The 14609-nt window shown below is 37.3% G+C and overlaps 1 protein-coding gene across 1 annotated transcript; it reads right to left on the reverse strand.

Annotated features, from left to right (window-relative positions):
* Positions 1-2256: 2256 nt before the first annotated feature.
* irx1b (iroquois homeobox 1b) lies at positions 2257-6603 on the reverse strand. Its single transcript, XM_022663717.2, has 4 exons — positions 6183-6603; positions 3239-4181; positions 2732-2801; positions 2257-2578 (listed from the first exon to the last, which is right to left on the reverse strand). The coding sequence occupies exons 1-4, from the start codon at positions 6357-6359 to the stop codon at positions 2533-2535; spliced, it is 1236 nt and encodes a 411-aa protein (XP_022519438.2). The 5' UTR covers positions 6360-6603; the 3' UTR covers positions 2257-2532.
* Positions 6604-14609: the final 8006 nt, after the last annotated feature.

Raw genomic sequence — 14609 nt, forward strand, 5'->3', positions numbered from 1 at the left:
GGGCCAATGAAAATACTTTAAATGACCTGAAATAAACCAGTTGTACATTGGCTTCCATTAAAATTTTGGAAGTTTTTTTTATCTTTTCTGTAAAGTTACTGTTTTGGAGATACTTGTTTTTCACTGGACAGCGACGATATGGTATTAAATGTGTTTTACTTTGTGCAATAAATTTCCCCGTTTAATACACTAGGGATATTTTGGGTTTTAGTAACCAATGTAAGTACTCATTTTGTAACAACAAAGAAATGACCAATTACACTAGATGTGTAACCTGTTAGTGTGTTTCTACTATAAAATTACCAACGTTTTCCAATCTGTAAAGTAAAACAGAACCATTTTTCCTTTTTAGACTTATTTAGAATTACGTGTGTCAGATCCTTCTCTGTTTTTCCTCCTCTTTACCTGACATCATTACCTGACATTACCTGCATTGTATCCTCCCCCTGTATCCCCCTCTCCCTTTCAGTCACACACATGCTGTGAGTTGGCATTTCAACAGCTGGGATCCATATTGTACCTTCATAACTCACTCTGCTGCTGTATATAAAGAGAAAAAAGCTGCTTTTATCTTTTGCCTACGTCCTATTACCTGTGATCTCACATAACCACAGACTTGTTTGGACAACTTTTAGCAAATCATATTTTCTTGGAATTATTTCTTGTTGTTATCTTGTTGCTGTTTAAATCTGTTACCTTACAGGTACCTTATTGATGTAGTGATGTTACCACTCAAATGTACAGTACAGTATGTTTCATATCGAACACAGTACACTTATGAAAACACCAACAAAAATGTAGACGATCATTGTTTTATATGGAAGCACAGCTTCAGATTATCCAATTATCTTTGAAATAAATGCACTGATAATGTGTTAGTTTGAGTTTTTTAAAGCAATAAATTGTATTTCATTTATTTAGCTTCAGTCTGATGTTTCTAAACTGAATAATACTGAGAAAAGAGAACGTTTGCTTTAAAACATTTCCATCTGTTAGAAAAGTGAGCTGACCAGCTTAGATCCAACCCAAATTTAACACACCTGACCCAGAGAAACACACACTGATGATGTGGATCAGATGTGTTCTGTCTGGCATGAACTAGAAATCTTTTAAAACGAAACACTGGTTTGGGCCCACCTATAGATGGTGCTCTTGTTTATTTGGAATTGTCTCCCTTCAGATTCTGCTTTTAAAGACTTTTAGTATACGTAGACTATAAAGAATATTTTTACCCTATTACATTTTTTTTTTAAATAAATGGACCACATTTCCTCAAAACAGTTTCTTGCTAATTGAATTAAACTTCTCAAAAATGTGTTAAAGCTATTTGGGCAATCATTGTAATATAAATAAAGATTAAATCTACATTTAAATATTTAATACTGTAAACTGTTTTGTTTTTTATTATCTATGATTCATTAAGTGTATACATAGGCATGAAGCCAAACTATAAAAATAATTTGCAACTTAACTTGCACATTTGTACTATTTCAGTGGGTACAGACTACCTCTTAATCATTACCACAGTTTTGATGAACTTTCTCACTGATGCCTATTGTTTAGTTAATTAAAAGAGAATCTGGATTTGTGGGAATAATTTACTCAGAGTGCTCTGTAATATTAACTTGTATTTTATGACAACTTTACAGGTTTTGCATGCATGACACTGGACAAAGCCATTGGCTAAACTGAATAAACACTGAAAAAAAAAACACTTTTAAAATATACATATACATATATATATATATATATAATGCTTTTGGGGCAAAGCTGTAAAAAATACTTTTGGTTTCAGAAAGAATATTTCAGTAATTGTTCTTAGTTTGAATTGTTCTTTGGTTGTGTTTGTGCAAAAAAGAGCCTTTCTAAATATCCTTATTCCTTAAAGTTCTATATTGATTAATTAATTACTGATTATTTTTTATAACATACATTTTAAAGAAGGTATTTTGATTAAAAAGGGTCTTCAAATCCAAACTTTAAACCCTGATTCACTGCTGGTGAACTAAACAGCTGACTGGCCGATTAGTCCAAATTTACCATTGATTACAAAATCCATAATAAGAAAATCTCTGCTGTAAAGTGCGTATGCTATTCAAAAACAATGGTTCAAACAAGGTTCAGCTAACTCATAAACCCAAACTGATCTAATGTTTTTTTAATGACATAAGATGCAATCTGATCCAATCTGTGTTAAAGTAAAAAAAAAAAAAAAATTAAAGTAACAGTAAAAATGAAAGAGATGTTCAAGCCCACTATTAATCATATTCTGTTTATTACACAAAAATATATCATTTACACCCACTGGCCTTTGACAAATAATTCATTTCAGCTTGTAAAAGTGATGGAAAGGAGCTACGCGGTAAACACACACATGCTGAATTTAAAATAAAAAAAAATGTTTTTTTTACAGTCATGGGGAGGTTTTCAGGGCTATAAAATACTTTTTGGTGTATTTGGATGTGAGTGGAGTTTGTATTTACATCCGTACAGGTTAATAATTTAGGTAAACTCTGAGTTGTGTTTGCGTCTTCAGGAAATGCTCTTCAGAGCCCGCTGTGCTGTTTCGTGGTGAGACCTGTGGGCAGGAAAGAGGAAAAGATCAGCTCTCTGTGGACCAAAACGTTTTTTTGTTTTTTTTTTCTTTTTTTAAAGTGTATGTGTAATATGTAATTTAATAACAGCAGCCAGGTGGTGGTGGTAATGTGGGGGCCATATGTGCAATAGTTACCTGTCATGGATGACTGGGAAAGGGGCCCTCAGCGAAAGTGTGGGAGATTCAACTCTCTCGATGTTTTCATCTGTAAACAAACAAACAAATAAAAAAACAATTAACTTACTAAAAGTAAATAATTATATATATATATATATATATATATATATATATATATATATATATATATATATATATATATATATATATATATATATATATATATAGATAAATAGATAGATCCGGAGGCACAGGTGCTTTTTTGAGTCAGTCTGAACTAACTACAACCTACTGACTGACTACAGTTAACTACTAACAAGTTCTAAACATCCAGGCAAATAAATAGATTAATTAAATTAAATATTAATAATTAGACAAAAAAGCAAATGCCAAAATATTTAAATGAATTAAAATAAACACATGAAAATGAAAATATAGATAAAGATATACAGAGAAAGAAAATTGACTAAACTGAAACTTTAACTACGCAGTGAAGAAAATGATGAATGGACATGAATCGCATACCGTTCTGTTGCGGTCTGAAGCTGCGGGATTCCTTCTCTGTGTGCGTTTTTACGCACGGCGGCCTGAGCGTGCTGCTGCTGTGCGTAACGGCGGCGCGCGGCGTACACTGCACGATTTCGCTTTCGTTCCCTCCCAGCATGGATCTCACACCGAGCAGAGAGCTCGCGCTGAGGAAGGCCCAGTTATCTCCTCTGCCAACCTGGCACGTGTAGATACCGCTGGTGGAAAGGAAGGCCGGGTGCGGGATGGCGGAGGGAACGCTGGCTCTGTGGCAGTGATCTGGGCTCGTGGCTGTCTCCGCGAGCGACCAGATCTTTGGTTTTGCGTTTGCTGGCCGGTGAGAGTCCGCTGCTCTGGGGGAAACCTCCCCGGCGCTCTGCGCTTTGTTGGACACCGGGCTCGCCGCGCTCTTCAGCTCTGGAGATGCTGGTTCCTGCGGGGTCTGTGCGTTTTCCCTCCCGTCCTGCTGCTCCTCCGCGTTCTCCTCGCTCAGATCCGCGCGCTCTCCTTCAGCCTTGTCTATATCGATGGTTTCCAGATCAATCTCTTCCTCCTCGTCCTCTTCCTCCTCGTTTTTGTCCAACTCTTCATCGTTATCGCTCTCAAACAACCTGCCATCCACATCATCCGCGCTGCGCCCCCACGTGACCTTGTTCTCCTTCTTCAGCCTTCTCCTGGCGTTGGCGAACCAGGTGGACACCTGCGTGAGGGTCATCTTGGTGATGATGGCCAGCATGATCTTCTCGCCCTTGGTGGGGTACGGGTTCCTCTTGTGCTCCTGAAGCCACGCCTTAAGGGTGCTGGTGGTCTCTCTGGTGGCGCTTTTGGCTCTGCTGGGGTCGCCGTACTGGTAGTGGTTGTAGGGGTAGAAAGCGGGTGGGGTGTGGAGGGCCAGGCCTGCGGCCTGAGCCCCTGGAGAGTCCTTCAGCTCATACTGAGAACCCTGAGGGAACAGAAAACAAAGGAATTAATGACCTGACTATTTAAAAAAAGGTGTTTATAAAAATACATAAACGGGACAACAATGACATAGGCCTATTAAATGTTTAATTATTAAGAATAGTTTTATATAAATATATTAAATACATGATACATTTGAGGCAAGCATAGGCATAAATTAAGTCTGCAGAAATATACAGAAAAATAGTTTTATTTGTGGACTGATTACACCTAAATAAAAAAATTAGGAACGAAAGTCAATAATTGCGTTAATCTTCAATTAAGTTGTAAATAATAAACCTTTGTAAATAAAATAAAAACAATAAAGACAATAAGCATTGTCTTTTTTTTAGTCTATAATAAAGCAGGACAGGGCAGAGAAAGAGCATAGCAGTTTAAGGAAGATCAAAATAGTAAATAGTATAATAAGTATAATAAATACAAAAGTTAAATAAAATAAATTGTGGCAGTGTTTTTTCCGCTATAGTTTATATCATCATTTATGTCTCTAAATAGTAACAAAGATGAGCTTATTGTGTTGTGCTCAGAATGTACTAATCAAGTAAATATTCATGTTAATTTTCATTGAGACACCTACAGAATGACCGAGTCAAATAAAACCCCGAAGGAAAAGGTGCCAATTTTGTTAGTTTGAACTGTGAACGTCTGACATACCAACAGGCCTAGTGGGGATGAATTGCTTTCCTCCCTCCAAATCTAAGTGATGCTCAATTTGCAGCACTAGACTAGATAAAACTTAAGGCATCCTACGACAATATTATTACGTACGAAATCTTAACGTCTATTAAACGTTAAACATAAAATGACCTGCGAAAGTACGTGCTTGAATACATAACACACATTATTAATAAAACACCAACCACATGTGTAGCGCTTCCTATACTCATTAGAGGCTAAAACTTTCTTTCTTTCTTAATTATTTTGTTACATACAACTCTGCTTTTCGCCATCATGACAATATTAATCTACATCCGTTAAACTGTATCTGATCTAATATTTATTTTTTTCTCGCTGGTGATTTTTAAAATGTACGTTCTATTTTTAAAGCGTCTCATCTCTAAGCAAAGGATATTAGTAGTAGTATAATAATACTACTATTATTGCATAACTATTATTGCAGTAACCATTCGTAGTCCATTTTAAGTGTTTATCCCAACCATGTAGAATAGCCAAATTAACAATTTATTTAAATGAACTGTTGCATTGTTTATCGATTAAATGAAATACTGAGTGAGTGTGTTTCCCTAACTGTATTATACTCCGCTTTGCATATTTATTTTAAATCATACTTTTGTATGTTGCATTTAAGCCAAACTACAACAGAATGCTCTACAGACGTTGCACCTTTTAAAGTCATAAATCAATTATTTTTGAATAGTTTTCAACGTTTACACGATAGCGGCATTAAACGAATGTTCCTATATTTTTTTTACCGTGTGTAGAAATTTTACTTTATTGCTTTTTTAAGTATTATTTTTACGTAATATCCTCAATAACATTACTGCTGTTTCTCTGCACTGTTAAAGCAACAGTTATGTCTTCTTTTATAACTTAAATACTTATTTACTGTGGGGAGCTGACTGTAAACAACAACAAAAAACAACAAATGAACATAAAAACCTAAAAAAAAAAAAACAAACGCAAACAAAAACATTATTTCACAAGAAGCGGTCATAACTCTTTTTGGCATCAGGTACGACCACTTTCGAAAAGTGTGTGTGTGTGTGTGTGTGTGTGCGTGTGTGTGTGTGTGAGTGTGTGTGTCCTACCATGGAGGCTCTATAGAGTAAGTGTAACTGTAACGGAATGTGTGTGTGTGTGTGTGTTTGAGAGAGAGAGAGTGTGTGTGTTCCACAGAGACTCTAAAAGTAATTGTAGCACAATGTCTGTAAGTGTGTGTGTGTGTCTGTGTGAATTCCTTAGAGACTCTAAACTGCGTAAACTGTGTGTGTGCCGCGTGCGATCGTGCGTGAGCGTATCCTACCATGTGCGCCAGCAGCGCGAGCTCGGCTCCGGTGCGCGCGAACGCGCCGGTGTAGCCGCGCGCGCTCCAGGCGGGCGTGAAGAGGGGCGCGAGCGCGGCGGCGCCCTCGGAGATCCCGTCCGGCGGCGCGTGCGCTCCGTCCAGTCCGTAGAGGAAACCCAGCTGGGGCAGAGCCATGTCCCTCAGTAATCAACCCAAAAGAGCGCGCGCACGGGGCAGAAACACACAAACAAATAAAAAACAACCCGCGGGACCGCGCACAGCACAGCACAGCACAGCAATCCAGATGTGGAAAGAAGGACGAGCGCGAGGCTGATCTGGAGCAGCGTGTGAGACGCTGAATGTGTGTGTGAGTGAGTGTGTGTGTGTGCTCCTCCTGCTCCTGCTGCTCCTCTCTCTCTCCGTGTGTGTGATGGTGTGATGGTGACGGGTTGATTGGCAGGGCTACTTAAGCACGAGGCCCCTCCTATGCTGGGGGCACGCGATTAGTGCGCTTGCTACGTGTATGGGCGCGGGGGGGTTAGTGAGAGTGTATGTACATGTCATATATATATATATATATATATATATATATATATATATATATATATATATATATATATATATATATATATATATGTAAATCAGTTTATCTGATTTTGCTATTTATAGGTATATGTTTGAGCAAAATAAACATTGTTGTTTTATTCTATAAACTGCAGACAACATTTTTCCCAAATTCCAAATAAAAATATTGTCATTTAGAGTATTTGCAGGAAATTAGAAATGGCTGAAATATCAAAAAGATGCAGAGCTTTCCGACGTGGAATGCAGAGCTTTCATGCAGAGCTTTTCCGAATAATGCAAAGAAAACAAGTTTATATTTATGAAGTTTTAAGAGGTCAGAAATCAATATTTGGTGTAATAACCCTGGTTTTTAATTACAGTTTTCATGCAACTTGGTATGTTCTCCTCCACCAGTCTTAAACATATATATATATATATATATATATATATATATATATATATATATATATATATATATATATATATATATATATATTGATAAACTACCAGTGACACAAGCAAAAAGTACACTTTTGAAAGTGCTAGTTTATCTTCAACACTCCTTCAAGTTATAAATAAGGTCAGATGGGCAGACACACATTCACACACTTTGTTATGATACTTTTAGAGTGTTCAATATATGTCACTTAGATACTTCATGAGTTAAAATGACTGAAAAAGAGCTTTTTCATCATTTAGACGGGTATGTGACACATACATCACCATGGGCTCTTTTGGGTTCAAAACACATTTTCCACCCCAAAAAGATTCTATAAAAAAACATATAGAACATATTTTCAGTTCTAATCTGTAGTTCTTGCTAAAGTTACATTTACCTTTGAGCCAGTATGTTCTTGTAATTTGACACTTATTGATAAACTCTAAGTGACTCCATTTAAAAAGGGTCTGCATTGATTTCCTAAAATAAAAATAAATATACAATGAAATAAGGTCTTTACAGGTGCATCCTTCAAAACACCTTTTTCCCCCAAAAAAGGCTCTGTGAGAAACTTATACATATAAAATATTTCCCTGTATCTGTAGTTTTGAGAACTGCGGCTAATACAACCAGCGCTTAAGAACTATTTTAAGAGAACCTCTTTTTGTTGATTAAAAGAAGAAGTAGACCTTTATACAGATTAATTATTTTGTGTGTGAATATGCATAAAACATAAAACAAGCATTACTTAAATTTAAACTTAAGGACAGATATACACTTTGGCAACTTCCCTGTGGGTTCATGTGTGTTTACTGTATCCCTGTGACTGAAGAAAAAATGGTAAATTAATTAATTTCTCTTATTAGAAGTACAAATTCACCTGTTACAGTATCTCAAAAATGTGTATCTGAGAACACTGTATCTCTGCAGTATATTTTGTCTGTAAAACATTACTATACACCACACAGTGTCAGTGATGAGAATCATAAGGGTGTTTTGGGTCTTAAATCATCAGACACTCTTACCCAGGGACCCAGCCGGGGTTGATCAGTCCCCAGCTTGGATCACACCTCTTAATCCACAGCCACCTTGATGCTCTTTTCACCACTTCTGTGATGTCTTAGAGCCTTACAATGTTATTTCTAGAAGCCTGAGTGTCCGGTGGAGAGACTGGCCTGCAAATGCTCTGCACTCAGGTACTACTACGAGTTTGAAGTACCAAATTTCATATATTTATTTGGGTTGATAAGTCTCTTTGATTCAGAAATTTAGAAGAAAATGGTCTTTAAAGCACCTGAGGCTCTCTTGAAGGCTCCTTAAAAGCCCTCCACAGTTTTAAGCTGGAAAACCCCAACATTTTGTTCCTCAAAAAAGGAGCCATTACAAATACATAAAAAAAAAAAAACATACACTATATAAAATACTTTCCTGTATGTGTCGAGCCATTTACCTATTCACATTGTTATTTAAACACTACCCCCAATGCAGATAATACTAAAGAATGCTTGGAGAACCTCTTTCGTATTGGATGGGAAGTTTCTTTCAAAGAAAAGCTTTGGAAATGAGTAAGAAAACAAAGACACACACACACACACACACACACACAAAACCATCACCATCCATTATTTATCGTTTATTGTTTATTATCTATATGTTGGGTGAATTAAGGAGGTGCAAGATAAGGTCAAATGGGACACTTTAGCTATACAACGTTTATTTTCTTGCATAAAAAAGACATTGTTCCTAAACCTAGCAGTGAAAACATTTATTTTTTACTTAAGTATTACAGAAATAGATCAATTATTTGGCCGTTTTGGCCCATTATTGGCAAATAAAGCCCAAAAACTGTTGCAATCCCTTAATTAAAGCGTTTATTGTAATAGCTGAGTTTTTTCTCATGTATGCTATATTAATGGCTGCTGTTTATATGTAACCCTTGTTTCTGTTGCTGTCATAATTAGCATCAATTTCATAGGCCCTCAAATAGAGCCCTGAGGGACTCCAAAAAATATGCCAAACCAAATAACATACCAAATAATTCACAATAGCATCTGCATTATGATTAAACGCTGAATAGTAAACCTCTGGTTCAAGATACTAAAGGCCATCAGGAGTTTTATCTGCTTCAATAGAGCCACAGAAATGACAGATACTTGACAGATATATTTAAATAAAGCATATTATTATCAGTGCATTCACCTTTTGGCGCCAAAGTGTATCTGTAAGTCAATAAGGCCCGCACTGAAGAATGCACATGCATGGGTTTGAAGTTAATGGCACCTATTAAGCCGTAATGCAGTAAAAAGAGCTGGACAGGTGAGACCGTGTGGCACAAAGGGACAATAAAAATTGACTGTCAGTTAGCATGATTTGATGGAGGCGAGGAAACAATCATTTAACTCCGCTGGGTCTGTCCTGGCGGCCTGCAGATCCTCAGCAGCATCCAGCTCAGAAAGAAACGATGCCATTTATGGTAATGTGCCCATTAGCATCACACAGGTTGTCCTGTGATAAGGTGGCAGGTTAATGAAATGCTCCATTCACTGCAGCCATTTGATCCCTCTGAGAGGTTGTGATAAGAAAGCCGAGCAGAGGAGCCTGCAATTAAAGCCACAGCCTATCTGCCCTTCACAGTGTACCTCTCTCTCTCTCTCTTTCTCTCTCTCTCTCTCTCTCTCTCTCTCTCTCTCTCTATCGCTCTCTTTCCCCACCACTGCTGGTAATGAGGCTACTAATACTCCTGTCTGCACTAATCCTCCTAAAGGGTGATCCGTGGTATCAGATGTTCATCCTTGTAATTATTTATCTTAAAAAAAAGGCAATAAAGCAAATGAGTTCAAGTTCCACGGGTCATTAAAACAGTCACTGTCTTAAAATTTAAAGAAGTATTGTTTGCTGCAATACCATAGACAACCACTTTTGGTTTATTAGAACCATTTATATATATACAGTTGTGGTCAAAAGTTTACATACACTTGTAAAAAAACATAATGTTATGGCTGTCTTGAGTTTTCAATAAGTTCTACAACTCTTATTTTTCTGTGATAGAGTGATCGGAACACATACATGTTTGTCACAAAAAACAGTCATAAAATTTGGTTCTTTCATAAATTTATTATGGGTCTGCTGAAAATGTCACCAAATCTGCTGGGTCAAAAATATACATACAGCAACAAAATTTGTCAATTTTGGTGATGTAGCGAGTTGTGTCAATCAAATTAGCTTCATGTCATGGCCTCTTCACTTCTTGTAAGTGATTCTGATTGACTACAGCTGTTGACTTCTCATGAGCCCATTTAAATAGGGCTCATTTGACCCAGTGATTAGACTCAGCTACAAAAGCTACAATGGGAAAGTCAAAGGAACTCAGTGTGGATCTGAAAAAGCGAATTATTGACTTGAACAAGTCAGGGAAGTCACTTGGAGCCATTTCAAAGCAGCTACAGGTCCCAAGAGCAACTGTGCAGACAATTATACGCAAGTATAAAGTGCATGGAACAGTTGTCTCACTGCCACGATCAGGAAGAAAACGCAAGCTATCACATGCTGCCGAGAGGAGATTGGTCAGGATGGTCAAGAGTCAACCAAGAATCACCAAGAAGCAGGTCTGCAAGGATTTGGAAGCTGATGGAACACAGGTGTCAGTCTCCACAGTCAAGCGTGTTTTACATCGCCATGGACTGAGAGGCTGCCGTGCAAGAAAGAAGCCCTTGCTCCAGAAAAGGCACCTTAAGACTCGGCTGAAGTTTGCTGCTGATCACATGGACAAAGATAAAACCTTCTGGAGGAAAGTTCTCTGGTCAGACGAAACAAAAATTTAGCTGTTTGGCCACAACACCCAGCAATATGTTTGGAGGAGAAAAGGTGAGGCCTTTAATCCCAGGAACACCATGCCTACTGTCAAGCATGGTGGTGGTAGTATTATGCTCTGGGGATGTTTTGCTGCCAGTGGAACTGGTTCTTTGCAGAAAGTAAATGGGATAATGAAGAAGGAGGATTACCTCCAAATTCTGCAGGAAAACTTAAAACCATCAGCCCGAAGGTTGGGTCTTGGGCGCAGTTGGGTGTTCCAACAAGACAATGACCCAAAACACACATCAAAAGTGGTAAAGGAATGGCTAAACCAGGCTAGAATTAAGGTTTTAGAATGGCCTTCCCAAAGTCCTGACTTAAACCCCATTGAGAACATGTGGACAGTGCTAAAGAAACGGGTTCATGCAAGAAAACCATCACATTTAGCTGAACTGCACCAATTCTGTCAAGAAGAAGAGACCTGAAGCTTGCCAGGAGCTTGTGGATGGCTACCAAAAGCGCCTAGTTGCCGTGAAAATGGCCAAGGGACATGTAACCAAATACTAATGTTGCTGTATGTATATTTTTGACCCAGCAGATTTGGTGACATTTTCAGCAGACCCATAATAAATTTACGAAAGAACCAAATTTTATGACTGTTTTTTGTGACAAACATGTATGTGTTCCGATCACTCTATCACAGAAAAATAAGAGTTGTAGAACTTATTGAAAACTCAAGACAGCCATAACATTATGTTTTTTTACAAGTGTATGTAAACTTTTGACCACAACTGTATATGGTTCCTGAAAATGAATGGTTTTGTAAATTAAATGAATACATTCTACAAAGGTACCACATGTCTCTAAATGCATCTTGCTGACTTAAAATGTACTGTTGCTCACATTAAATGTGATCTTGACCAAATGAACATTTTGAATTTGAGAAGTAGTAAATATACTCTTTTGCCAATCAAATATATTTGCAAACACCTTTGCAGCATATTTCTTATAGAGCTCTTATAGGTGGATTTTAAACAATTTTCTTTGCAAATAGCCTCTAGTTTTCCTGACAAAAGTTAAAATGAATTGTATTCAAGTTGATTGAGCAAGGTCTGTGCTTTATACCCATCTGCTGTAGAAGCCATCCTGATTTCAGCTTCAGTGAGCTTTTAACAGATGATTTGACATTATCATCATGGAATCCTTTCTTCACCCATGTAATTTTACCAGTGCCACTGACTGCACCACAACCACAAAGCTTATCAAAGCTTGATAAATCCACCATTATCACTTGTCAGCGTGTTCTTTAAATGAAATGTTGTTACATTTTTTTTAAACAAAGGTTTGCTGATTGTGCTTTGTTCAAGCAATACTGCACAGTAGAACAGTGTATGAATCTATTTGATTCTACTGAACCTTTTGTTCTTTCCATTCTCACCTCTCACCCTAAGTTTTGGTTTTAGGTTGAGGGGTAGTAGATTAGGTTTTAATTTAGGTTTAGGGTAGTAGGTTAAGTTTAGGTTTTGGGTTGAGGGATAGTAGGTGAAGTCTAGGTATTGGGTTTAGTGGTAGTAGGTTAGGTTTAAGTTGAGTGGGAGTAGATTAGGTTTAGGTTGAAGGCTGGTAAACTAAGATTAGGTTTTGGGTTGAGGGATAGTAGGTGAAGTCTAGGTATTGGGTTTAGGGGTAGTAGGTTAGGTTTAAGTTGAGTGGGAGTAGATTAGGTTTAGGTTGAAGGCTGGTAAACTAAGTTTAGGTTTTGGGTTGAGGGGTAGGAGGTTAAGTTCAGGTTTTGGGTTAAGGGGGAAGTAGGTGAAGTTTAAGTATTGGATTTAGGGGTAGTAGGTTAGGTTTAGGTTTTGGGTTGATAGGTTAAGTTTTGGTTTTGGGTTGAGGGGTAGAAGGTTAAGTTTAAGTGTAGTTTGAAGGGTAGTAGGTTAAGTTTTGGTTTTGGGTTGAGGGGAAGAAGGTTAAATTTAAGTGTAGTTTGAGGGGTAGTAGGTTAAGTTTTGGTTTTGAGTTGAGGGGTAGTAGGTTAAGTTTTGGTTTTGGGTTGAGGAGTAGTAAGTTAAGTTTAGGTTTTGGGTTGAGGAGTAGTAAGTTAAGTTTAGGTTTTGGGTTGAGGGGTAGTAGGTTAAATTTAGGTTTAAGAATGAAACGTAGTAGTAGTTTAGGTTTTAGGTTGAGGGGTAGTATGTTAAATTTAGGTTTTGGGTTGAGGGGTAGTAAGTTAAGTTTAGGTTTTGGGTTGAGGGGTAGTAGGTTAAATTTAGGTTTAAGAATGAAACGTAGTAGTAGTTTAGGTTTTAGGTTGAGGGGTAGTATGTTAAATTTAGGTTTTGGGTTGAGGGGTAGTAGGTTAAGTTAAGGTTTTGTGTTGAGGGGTAGTAGGTTAAGTTTAGGTTTCGGGATGAGGGGTAGTAGATTAAGTTTAAGTGTAGTTTGAGGGGTAGTAAGTTAAGTTTAGGTTTTGGGTTGAGGGGTAGTAGGTTAAATTTAGGTTTAAGAATGAAATGTAGTAGTAGTTTAGGTTTTAGGTTGAGGGGTAGTATGTTAAATTTAGGTTTTGGTTTGAGGGGCAGTAGGTTAAGTTAAGGTTTTGTGTTGAGGGGTAGTAGGTTAAGTTTAGGTTTCGGGATGAGGGGTAGTAGATTAAGTTTAAGTGTAGTTTGAGGGGTAGTAGGTTAAGTTTTGGTTTTGGGTTGAGGGGTAGTAGGTTAAGTTTAAGTGTAGTTTGAAGGGTAGTAGAATAAGTTTAGGTTTTGGGTTGAAGGATAGTAGGTGAAGTGTAGGTATTGGATTTATGGGTAGTATGTTAAATTTAGGTTTTGGGTTGAGGGGTAGTAAGTTAAGTTTTGGTTTTGGGTTGAGGGGTAATAGATTAAGTTTAAGTGTAGTTTGAGGGGTATTAGGTTAAGTGTAAGTGTAGTTTGAGGGGTACTAGGTTAAGTTTTGGTTTTGGGTTGAGGGGTAGTAGATTAAGTTTAAATGTAGTTTGAGGGGTAGTAGGTTAAGTTTTGGTTTTGGGTTGAGGGATTATAGGTGAAGTTTAGGTTTGGTTTGAGGGGTAGTGGTTTAAGATTAAGTTTAGGTTGAGGGGTAATAGGTTAGATTTAAGTATAAGTTGAGATATAGTAGGTTAAGTTTATGTTTTAGGTTGAAGGGTAGTGGTTTAAGTTTAAGTATATGTTCAGGGGTAGTATGTTAAGTTTAAATTTAGGTTTTGAGTTAAAGGGTAGAAGGTTAAGTTTAGGTTGAAGTGTTAAGTTCAGGTTTTATGTTTAGGGGTAGCAGGTTAAGTTTAGGTATTGGGTTGAGGGGTAATAGGTTAAGATTAAGTTTAGGTTGAGGGGTAATAGGATGCCCAGACTTCTTTATGGCTTTATAGACTGTATATTAGTATGAACCAGTTGTGAGGTAAAGAGTTAGCGTTGTATTTAAAGATCACAGCAACATTTTCTTTTCACTTATACATACCCAAGACTAAAGAAACAGGAATACACATATAATAACACTGTATGTGTGTGATGTGTGGTGAGTGATTAGTGTGTGTTTCATGTGTGTGTGTAACAGGTAATGGGCACTGCTAACAGTAGAGGTGATAATTCCCTCACTTATGTTTCCCCTCTAAAATATTAAAGACTTTTTTT

Source organism: Astyanax mexicanus, chromosome 3 (assembly GCF_023375975.1).
Source record: "Astyanax mexicanus isolate ESR-SI-001 chromosome 3, AstMex3_surface, whole genome shotgun sequence".
NCBI classification, from domain to species: Eukaryota; Metazoa; Chordata; class Actinopteri; order Characiformes; family Acestrorhamphidae; genus Astyanax; species Astyanax mexicanus.